We start from the raw sequence: 10843 nt of genomic DNA, 5'->3' as shown, positions 1-10843 counted from the left end.
AAGAGTCCCACTGCGCAGGCGCGAGCTTTCTCCTAGCCGACCAGCAGGCCCCACCCCTTTTCTTTTTCCAATTCAGCCGCCGCGGGATACCGAACTGTCGTGCGTATGCCTTCTGTGCCGTCCTCGCTTTGCGGCTGCTGTTTCTCCACGGCTCTCCCCTTCCTCCCCTTCTCTCCCTGACGGCTTACTTTGCGGCAGCGCCGAGAGCCCCACCCCCTTTCTCTGCGGAATCACCATGGCGGCTGGGGTAAGTTTGCCGGCTCCGGCGAGCCAGGTCACCGTATCCGACGCCATCCTCTGCCCGAGTAGGACCCTGCGGCGTCAGAGGAGTTCTGGAGGCGAGTGGGGAAGTGATTCGGGGTCTAGAGACCGTACTGTTGGAGAGCAAGGCTTCCAGGCCCCGGAGGGGAACTGAGGCTGGGACTCTTGGAGGCCAAAGAGGTGGAAGGGTCTCGGGTAGAGGAGAATAGAGATATCGGATCCCGGCCGTCCGGGGCCTGAGAAAGGGGTTCGGGTTCATTGCCGCCTCGAGACGTGGGATCCGGGCAGGTTGACAGAACTTTTGCGACCGTTTTGTGGGGCAACAGCAGGGACGGAGTGAAGAGGAGGGTCTTTGTGGCAGGTACGGCTGTCTCCGGTTAAGGGTCGCCCCGCGGGGAGGTTTGGGAGAGGGAGGACTCTCCGGACGGTGGAGGCAGACCGTGCTGGCCAGGCTAATAGAAGGAGAAGGCAACGCCGGGGAACTCACTGCGGGACAGGACCGGAGGGACGGTACGCGTGACAAGTAGGAGTGGTTCTGTGGGGAGAAGGAGTTGATTTAGGAAGGAAAGATGCCATTCGGTTTCTCTGGCTGTTCTGAGGGGAACTTGGAAATGGTCGGTGCGTGTGAGGGACAAGGGTGACGCTTTGGAAGGGGTGAGTGGCTCGGCGGTAGAGTAGGCAGGTACTCGCTCACCATCAATGAATGAAACCAGGGCTTCGCGAAGGGAGGAGTGTGTGTGTGTCGGCAGGTGGAGTCTGAGAGAGCTACAAGTTCTAGGTTTCTAGACGATATATTTGAGGAGATGAGAATGCTTCTAGAGGTGTCCTTAGGGAAGGTCAAACCTGTCAACAAGCTTTATTTAGCAGTTGGTGTGTAGTTCTGTCTTCGGTATTTCAGAGGACTCTGATTACACATGATGGATACTAGAGAGCTTGGTTCACCAGAGCGAGTAAAAATGAGTTGAACAGATGGGGAATAACTCAGGGAATTTATCCTGGGAGGTGACATTTAGGACTGGGACCCTTTTACTTGTTAATATTCCCTCCCCTCCCCCTTTCTCCCATAGACCCTGTACACATATCCTGAAAACTGGAGGGCCTTCAAGGCTCTCATTGCTGCTCAGTACAGCGGGGCTCAGGTCCGCGTGCTCTCCGCACCACCCCACTTCCACTTTGGCCAAACCAACCGCACCCCCGAATTTCTCCGTAAATTTCCTGCCGGCAAGGTAAGTAGGAAAGTGGAGAGGGGTCTTTGGTCCTGAGAACTCAAGGAGCCCTGAGATTGTCTCACTCTGAAGATGGTCTCCATCTTTAAAGGGGAGCTTTTCCATATAACTTTTTTTTTCTATTACATTTCAGTGATTTAAAATTCTTTTTATTTTGAGATAAGTGTAGGTTTACATGTAGTTAGAAATAATGCAGAGCTGTTCAGTGACTTGTTATAAAATTCACAGGTTTCTTTGTGTTTGTGGGATAGAGAATGAGTTTTGATTGTTTTCGGTGCAAATACAGCAAGTATCTGTATGTGGGAGCACCACCACACTTTCAAGAGCATAGAGATAGGACACTTGGTTTTTGATCTTTTGCCTATTTGATTGAGGGATTTTATATAAACGGTTGATAATATCTAAATTTTTGGGGTTTCGCTTATGAATTTAGATTGTAAGGGATACCAAGTTACTTAAATATTTCTGGTTCCTGGGTTAGAGATAGTACCAGTAGTTTGTATCAACAGTCTGCTTAGTAAGGGTTGTCAGCCTTATATAAGAACTTTTATCCAAAATTATTTCAGTTCCTGGGATTGGCTAGTGAGAAATTACTGAGTATTTTACTTATTTTTCTGAATTTTACTTATCTTTTGACTGTTTTATCCCAGGTTCCAGCATTTGAGGGTGACGATGGATTCTGTGTGTTCGAGAGCAATGCCATTGCCTACTATGGTAATTTGCAGTGGGTGTGGGAGTGGGGAGATCTGGCATGAAGGAGGTAGGACAGGATGAGGGTGAGCTGGAGTGGACAGTAGAGGAATTTTCATGGACTTGGATTGATGTTGGCATGACCCCAAAGTTCTGACCTTTGTGTTCTGACTCTGCAGTGAGCAATGAGGAGCTGCGGGGAAGTACTCCAGAGGCAGCAGCTCAGGTGGTGCAGTGGGTGAGCTTTGCTGATAGCGACATAGTGCCCCCAGCTAGTACCTGGGTGTTCCCCACCTTGGGCATCATGCACCACAACAAGCAGGTAAGCCTTGGAACTGGGGGAGAAGCCAAGGGCAGGGATGGCATCAGCTCCTGAGTGTCAGGGAGTGAGAAATAAAATAGATTGAGAAAAGGAGATGCTAAGAATATGTGGATAATAAAAGACATCATCTTCGGCATGTGAGTTTGGAGCACTGTGGTTAATGGTATCTAGGTTCTTTGTCACACAGACCCAGTGGAGTGGTGAGAAAAGCTATACCAAATGGTAGGGGAGTGGTTAAACCAGGTGACCTCTAAGGTTCCTTCTAAAATCCAAACATAAAGGACGAGATCAGTAGAGTGGGAAATTAATCCAGACTGCACCATGAAGAAATTTGACCTTGAGAGCTGCATTTGTGATACATTTGGAGTGATCCTAGGATCTGACTCCATTGAGGGAGGATGGGGATGAGCCAGAATTTAATAAGTGAAATAGCTACCTTGGTTCTGTTGTTGGGGGTGGGGAGCAGGGAAAGGGATGGGTACCCACTATTAAGTTTTTGACATTTTAAATCACTAGGCCACAGAGAATGCAAAGGAGGAAGTGAGGCGAATTCTGGGGCTACTGGATGCTCACTTGAAGACAAGGACTTTCCTGGTGGGCGAACGTGTGACACTGGCTGATATCACAGTTGTCTGCACCCTGTTGTGGCTCTATAAACAGGTGACGTTTATAATGAATCAGGTTGGCAGAGGGTGGGGGAAGTGTGGAGTCTTCAGGTTACCCTGTATTCTGCTGAGGACTTGGATATGAGAGAGTGTCTGCTAACAACTAGTCCCTAGGAGTCCCAAGTTTGAGTGCCATGACTGCTTTCCCTCCTCCTCAGAAGTTTGGTAACATTCTGTATCCTGAGTTTCTGTTTGGCAGTGAAGATGCTTAGTTTGTTTCCGTTTTTTTTGGGAGGCCCAGCAGTGCTTGTGCTTAGTTGTAAAGACAGAGGTAGGGCTGGTAGCTTCAGTATCAAGATCTTTTGGAGGCAGGCTAAGTTCAATTCTTGGCTTCATTACTTACTAGTTGTAGGGAGGGGGATGTGTATGTGTGTGAGAGAGGAAGAGAGAATTCCTTTAGTTCTTTTTCTCCTCTAAGCTATAGAACTGGCGAGGTAGTTATTAGTCTTGAGGTTCCTGTGTCAGAGGAAATGACATGTTGCAGAGCAGCAGCTCTTTTTTAAAGTTTTTTGAAAAAAATTTTTATTTAAAATTTATTTATTTATTTGTGAGAGAGAGAGAGAGCGCGCGCGCACAAGCAGGGGGAATGGCAGAGGGAGAGGGAGAAGAAGGTTCCCCTCTGAACAAGGAGCCTGACGCGAGACTTCATCCTGGGACCCTGGGATCATGACCTGAGCCGAAGGGAGAGGCCCAACTGACTTGAGCCACCCAGGCACCCAGCAGCTCTTGGACTGATACTAGCCCAGAACAGTAGTGTAATAATTGGGGGCAAAAGCACCTACTTTGTGTCCGATCCTGTTCCAGAGGCCTTGCAGGGATCCTCTTAGTCTTCACCTGCTCTATGGTGAGAGGTGGAACCTGGACCAGCGGCATGTAGCTAGTCAGTGGTGGCAGAGAATTTGAACCCAAGTACTTACTGCAGAGCCAGTACTACAGAACTGACTGCTTTAGTCCGTCTCCGTGACAAGGTTATTTTTCCTCAGATCCTAGCAAACTAAAAGATGGTAAATGAGTTTGTCACGAAGCTAAGTTTAGTTTAAAGGACTGTTTGTTAGTCTGAAATACTTTTTTTTTTTCCCGAATATTCTTTAGTTTCTGAAGTTTGGTGAAAGAAAAATATATATCGTGTAGTTAATGTAGATAGTTTTTGTTATCTTGTTTATTTGGCAAAATGAGTAATTGGCAGCTATGTTGCCCTAACTTTGTTTTTAGTTTTATTGACATGTGACTTTTTTTTTAAGGTTTTATTTATGTATTTGAGAGAGAAAGAGATAGCGAGAGAGAGCATGAGTGGGGGGCAGAGGGAGAGGGAGAAGCAGACTCCCTGCTGAGCAGGGAGCCCCATGAGGGGTTCGATCCCAGGACCCTGGGATCATGATCTGAGCTGAAGGCAGACGCCTAACTGACTGAGCCACTCAGGCGCCCGATACATGACATTTAAAAAATTAGAATGTGTAGCTGTGAAATGGTTTTGTAAAAGGAGTAAGGTGCCATATAAACATATCTACCAAGTAGATTTATAGTAAATGAAAGATGGGATCAAGTTTCCAGAAAGTTGGACTGTACTGTGAAAAAGAGGAAGGTAAATGGGGAGCAGCCTCCAGGGTAAGATGGTGTTCTCGGCAGCTTGTCCTCTCGGGTTGAGTGGAAGGTGGAGTTTGGTGTAGGAAGAAACAAGGGTCTCTGGCTTGAAACCCCTCAAGACCTCCTCTCCTTTGCTTTCACCCTTATGTTCTGACAGGTCCTGGAGCCTTCTTTCCGCCAGGCCTTCCCCAATACCAACCGCTGGTTCCTCACCTGCATTAACCAGCCCCAGTTCCGGGCTGTCTTGGGGGAGGTGAAACTCTGTGAGAAGATGGCCCAGTTTGATGGTAAGTGTGTGGAAATAGAGGAGTGTGTGGCCTGGCTCAGGGCTGGTTTGCTCAGTCTCAATCCCTTGATTTCCCATCAAGCTCTTGGGTTATGTGGACCCACAGAATGTAGGGTACCCCACGTAGTGACTAATATTTTATACGTACGCATATTTTCCCTCATTGATGTTAACGTACAGAAATTGTGGTGCACGTGTTTGTTGCCAGGTGTTGTGTTCTTGCTCCAGGACGTGCAGGGAGCTGATGGCAGAGCAGCGCAGGGCCTGGATGCCTTAGTTGCCGCCTCCGGAGGTTTTCCTCCATTACCTTGCTCACTGCCTGCTTAGAGGCGTAGGGAAAGAGGCAGGACACTGACTACTCTCCCTTTCTCTGCACCAGCTAAAAAGTTTGCAGAGAGCCAGCCTAAAAAGGACACCCCACGGAAAGAGAAAGGTTCTCGGGAAGAGAAGCAGAAGCCCCAGGCTGAGCGGAAAGAGGAGAAGAAGGCTGCTGCCCCTGCTCCCGAGGAGGAGATGGATGAATGTGAGCAGGCACTGGCTGCCGAGCCGAAGGCCAAGGACCCCTTTGCTCACCTGCCCAAGAGGTAAGGCTAGTGGAGGATAGGGGGCATGGGACTCAGGAAGGCCGGTTTTTACCTATGTGTGGTCCCCTCACACAGCTAGGGCTGTTTTACGTTGTCCATGTAGAATTGAAAGATGTTTTGTTTGCAAGGAAACCAACTTCTTGAGTTTATCCTCAAGAATTGGGTGACATTTTTTTTTTAAGATTCTATTTATTTGAGAGGGTGCTTTTGCACCCACAAGCAGTGGGGGAGGGGCAGAGGGAGAGGGAGAAGCCGACTCCCCCGATGAGCAGGGAGCCCGATGTGGGCCTGGATCCCAGGACCCTGGGATCATGACCTGAGCTGAAGGCAGACTGAGCCACCCAGGCGCCCTGTATTTTTACTGTTTTGATGAACAGACAGTATAAACATTCTCACTGAGAAGGGAGGGTGACCATGACTCCATAGTGCCTGTCTGCTTCACTGTTCCCAGATTGGAGGACTTAAACCCCTCAAGAAGGAAAAGAAGGAAGTAGATGGGATGGTCATCACCCCATCCACTGCCAGCCTTTTTGGTAAAGGATGAGGTTCTTGGAAGAAAAGAATATAGTAAAAGAAAACTTTTTGGTGTGAAAAAAGTGGGGCATCTAGTACTTGCCGGCTGTTCTGTACTCAAGTCATCAGCGACTGCCCTAGCATTTCGTTAGAATTGTAAGCATGATGAGCATGTCTTGTCTGTACCCGCTTCACATAGTTCTCCTTGCTCCCTGCTTTTCTTACCCACTCAATTTGCCTTTCCCAAAGCCATCCAGGCTTTCACTAGTTGGTCAGTTGGGGTTCAACAGGGTTCACCCTCCCCTGTTTTGTAATGGTATTTTTTTGTTTGTTTTTAAGATTTTGTTTATTTGGGGGGGGGGGCTGCGTGAGCAGCGGAAGGGGCAGAGGGAGAGAGAGAGAGAACAGGTTCCCCATTGAGTGCGGAGCTCAAATGAGGCTCGATCTCACAACCCTGAGATCGTGACCTGAGCAGAAGTCAGGAGTTGAAATCAAGAGTCGGGCACTTAACTGACTGTGCCACCCAGGCTCTCCTTGTAATGGTTTTTTATGGGATAAACCAGCATGAAGGCGCGCGCTGCTGGTGGGCATAATAGGGGCGAGGAGAGTTGTAAATGGCGAGCATCCCAGCACCAGATGGCCACAGTAGGAGCTGCTGTTTCCCCATTTGGGGAGCAAGGAGTGTAGCTCTTAGGCCCAGGCACTTCATACCAGACCAAGGAAACCTGCAAATGCAGCTGTTCGTTACAGATACGTTTCTTTTTGAACTGAAGTGATTGACCTTGAACCGAACACAGGAGCAGGTCAGGAGTGAGCAGGAGGTTTGGTGTGTATATAAGCTCCGATAACCTGAGTTACATATGCTGTTGTAACGGAGACCCAGTTAATTGTTAGCTAGAGATTTTCACATATATTAGGTCTGTATATTCTGGGCAAAAAATAAATCACCAGTAGACTGAAAATCTTTAATAAACTTAATATCCTTTTGGGAATATTGATTAATACCAGTTTGCTGTATTACCGTGGTGCTCTGTTGGGCTGCCGAGATGATTTTCCCCAGGATTTTTAATGTCACAAAGGTAATGTCTTCAAAGATGAAGACTGCTACTTGTCAAGAGTTAGTTCCAGTTATTTATTTATTTTAAAGATTTATTTATTTGCCAGAGAGAGCACAAGCAGGGGAGGGGTAGAAGGAGAGGGGCAAGCAGACTCCCCGCTGAGCAGGGAGCCAGATGTGGGGCTCGATCCCAGGACCCTGGGATCATGACCTGAGCTAAAGGCGGACACTTAACCAGCTGATCCACTCAGGCACCCCAGTTCTAGTTCTTTTAAGGCCTTCCAGCTACACTTGTTTCAGGAGCCATTCAGAGCCTGTCCTCATTTGGGGGGAAATGGATACAACGTGGCCATAAATAATAAAGTTGGAACAGTTGGGGAGGGTGTGAGGAAAAAATCCCCAGGCCCTTTTCTGAGGGTGGTTGAGGGGGAAGCTCCCCAGAGGAGGTCTCTGTTGTATATTTAGGAAGGAACGTAGGACCCAGGGTTCAAGGGCAGCCTCTGCTTTGCTATATTGGAACATTGGGCAGGTCACACCACTTAACCTTATCTGGAAAGAGGGAAAGGAATGGTTTTTAACTCTAGGGTTTGTTGGCATTATTTATACTAATGAATAATTGAGCCAGTTAAGTATTCGGTGAGGGTTTTTTTTAAGTAGGTTTATGGCACAGTCGTACAGTAGAGGATTATTTAGCCATTAAAACATTTGTAAGGGGCGCCTGGGTGACTCAGGTCAGTTAAGCGTCTGCCTTCGGCTCAGGTCCTGATCCGGGGTCCTGGGATTGAGCCCCACACCTGGCTCCTTGCTCAGCAGGAAATCTGCTTCTCCCTTTCCCTCTGACCTTCCCCCCCTGCTTGTGCTCTCGCTTTCTCTCTCTCTCAAATGAATAAATAAAAAATCTTAAAACATTTGTAAAAAAGAATCCATATTAGGGTGGCAGTATTAAATGAACAAACTACACGCATCGTCTTTGGAAAGCCACCAGTGGGAAGTACGTAAACATTAATCAGTTCTCTTGTTTGCTGGCATTGCGGGTGATTTTCTTCAGTCAGCACGTGTTTTTATAACTGGAAAGAAAAGAAAGCACCCTGCCACGAGGGGAGGGACACTCTACTGCGGCAGAGCCTTCCCAGCTCCTTCTCAGCTCGTGTGCCAGGTTGCTTCAAAGATCATCTGAACCTAAGGGCTTTTCAGCATTGGGGCTTGTTCCTGGGCAGAGCGACTCAAGGCGGTGGGTATAAGGTCTGGGGCGGAGATAACGTTTGCCACTTACATTGCTGTCATACTGTTGTGTGTGTAACCCCAAGAGGCTGTGGTGGAGGAAGGTACGTGGGTGAGTCAGGGACCGAGTGTGACTCAGTGGGAAAGGGCCCTGGAAGGGACAGGCCACGAAGGAGGTGCGCTCATTCTGGGTCTCCACCAGGGGGCAGCAGTTCGCCGTGCTTTTTGGGGGGCAGGTCTTCCCTCAGACATACCCCCCACCATGGGTCCCACCCTCCTCAAGCTTAGCTGACTTAGGTTGCTGATAGGGAGCAGGGGAGTGCCCTAAGCTCCTCTTTATTCCCTTAGTGCTCTTCACTTAATAAGGTGGTACCCATCTGCCAGTCCAGTGACCTCTTCCTTTAAACCAGTACATTTTAGGGGCGCCTGGGTGGCTCAGTCATTAAACGTCTGCCTTCGGCTTGGGTCGTGATCCCAGGCTCCTGGGATCGAGCCCCGAGTCAGGCTCCCTGCTCAGTGGGAAGCCTCTTTCTCCCTCTCCCCCTGCTTGTGTTCCCTCTCTTGCGGCCTCTCTGTCAAATAAATAAAATCTTTAAAAAAATAAATAAATAAACCAGTACATTTTAAGTGAAATTTGACCTTAGTTTCCCTTACCCTGGCAACCCTTTGTTGCTTCAGTAGGATCTTCTCCACATTGACCTTGCTTTTTTTCTCCATTCAGTACCTTTGTGTTGGACGAATTTAAGCGCAAGTACTCCAATGAAGACACTCTGTCTGTGGCGCTGCCATATTTTTGGGAGCATTTTGATAAGGATGGCTGGTCTCTGTGGTACGCTGAGTACCGCTTCCCTGAAGAGCTCACCCAGACCTTCATGAGTTGCAACCTCATCACGGGTGAGAAGAGGGTGGGTCTAGGAAGAGGAAGAGGGAGGATAAGGCAGTGGGTGATGTGATTCTAAAGGCTGTGTGTTCTCCCTCGCCCCTTCAGGAATGTTCCAGCGGTTGGACAAGCTGAGGAAGAATGCCTTTGCCAGTGTCATCCTCTTTGGAACCAACAATAGCAGCTCCATTTCTGGAGTCTGGGTCTTCCGAGGCCAGGAGCTTGCCTTTCCGGTGAGGAAAGGTGTAGGGGAGGAGTCTGTCTCTTTAGGGTGGGGCCAGGGGCTGGGAAGTCCACCTTCATTCCTGTGCTTGTAGGCATTCAGGAGAGTTCCAGGAATGTGTACAGGAAGGACTGCCATGGTCACGGGCATTTTAGGATCTGATGACATGTGTCTGAGCTGGAAGTAACAGGTGTGGGACAGTGTCTGATAACCTGACCACATGCTTCTTAACTTGGCTTTCTCTCCCCAGCTGAGTCCAGATTGGCAGGTGGACTACGAGTCATATACATGGCGGAAGCTGGATCCTGGCAGCGAGGAGACCCAGACGCTGGTTCGAGAGTACTTTTCCTGGGAGGGGGCCTTCCAGCATGTGGGCAAAACCTTCAATCAGGGCAAGATCTTCAAGTGAACATCTCTTGCCATCGCCTAGCTGCCTGTACCTGCCCTTCAGGGAGATGGGGGTCATTAAAGCAAACTGAACATTGAACCCTTACCTGTCCTGCCTCCTTTATGAGTGATGACTTCTTCATAGGGGAGTAGATATGTTGAAGCAGGGTGTTTCCTGGGCCCACAGTACCTCCCTTTGCAGGAGAGAAGTCTTCAGACGGGCAGAAAAGAGGCCTCTCTCAGTTTTGATGGTATTTGCATTGCCTGTACTGTGATGAGTCTTCTAGCTGGGAAAGACTGGATGCAGTTGGGTGGGGGTGGTGACATGGAGCTTTGTAGCTCCCTAATTTTTCAGGACCAGATTGCTAAGGTATGATAGCGCATAGGGTGGGGGAACTTGACGTTATTGCTCACAGATGCCTGGGAGCCTCGAGGGTCTTGGTTGAGATATTTCAAACAGGCAGGAATACCTGGCACTGACTGCTCAGAACAGGCACTGGCCTGTTGGCCCTAACCTGGCTGTGGATCATCTCGGGGGGATTCCGAGATTTAAGTGACTTGCCTGTGAAGACAGGGTTTTAACCCAGTGGGTGTCCCTGAGCCCGTACTTGAAATGTGCCCTGCTGCTTCCTGGAACGTGGAGCAGTCCTATTTCCGCCTAAGAACCCCGCTGAGACCTGGGGGTCTCAAGTTTTTCTCTTGAGCTTAATTTTTTATCATGCCCCTTTCACAGGGTCTTCTTGCTATTTTGTCTCTTGTCCTGCTGTCTTTACTGAAGAGCATTGAAGGTTTTCCCTGTGTATTACCAGTTCAGGTGAAGTTGGAAAGCTCTCGTTTGATTCACATTTTGAGGCAGATGCAGAAACAGTCATGATTTAACCTTTGGTCTCTAGTTTATGGTTTTATGTGTGTTCTTTCTCTCCCACCCTTAGTCTAAGCACAGA

At 48.6% G+C, this 10843-nt stretch overlaps 1 protein-coding gene across 1 annotated transcript; it reads left to right on the top strand.

Annotated features, from left to right (window-relative positions):
• Nucleotides 1-19: 19 nt before the first annotated feature.
• EEF1G (eukaryotic translation elongation factor 1 gamma) lies at nt 20-9999 on the top strand. The gene is made up of 10 exons (XM_026487736.3): nt 20-247; nt 1329-1487; nt 2138-2201; nt 2357-2499; nt 3016-3159; nt 4906-5035; nt 5414-5618; nt 9131-9303; nt 9398-9522; nt 9763-9999. Exons 1-10 carry the CDS (start codon nt 236-238, stop codon nt 9919-9921), a joined length of 1314 nt encoding a protein of 437 aa, XP_026343521.1. The 5' UTR covers nt 20-235; the 3' UTR covers nt 9922-9999.
• Nucleotides 10000-10843: the final 844 nt, after the last annotated feature.

This window comes from Ursus arctos, unplaced genomic scaffold, assembly GCF_023065955.2.
Source record: "Ursus arctos isolate Adak ecotype North America unplaced genomic scaffold, UrsArc2.0 scaffold_23, whole genome shotgun sequence".
In the NCBI taxonomy this organism is placed as follows: Eukaryota; Metazoa; Chordata; class Mammalia; order Carnivora; family Ursidae; genus Ursus; species Ursus arctos.
This window is presented reverse-complemented; position numbering and strand designations above follow the sequence as displayed.

Bases quoted from the DNA above. Each gene is read 5' to 3' on its own strand.
- EEF1G (XM_026487736.3), top strand. The intron at 5,619-9,130 runs GTAAGGCTAGTG...TTCTCCATTCAG, and splicing joins TTTGCTCACCTGCCCAAGAG to TACCTTTGTGTTGGACGAAT. The intron at 9,304-9,397 runs GTGAGAAGAGGG...TCGCCCCTTCAG, and splicing joins GAGTTGCAACCTCATCACGG to GAATGTTCCAGCGGTTGGAC.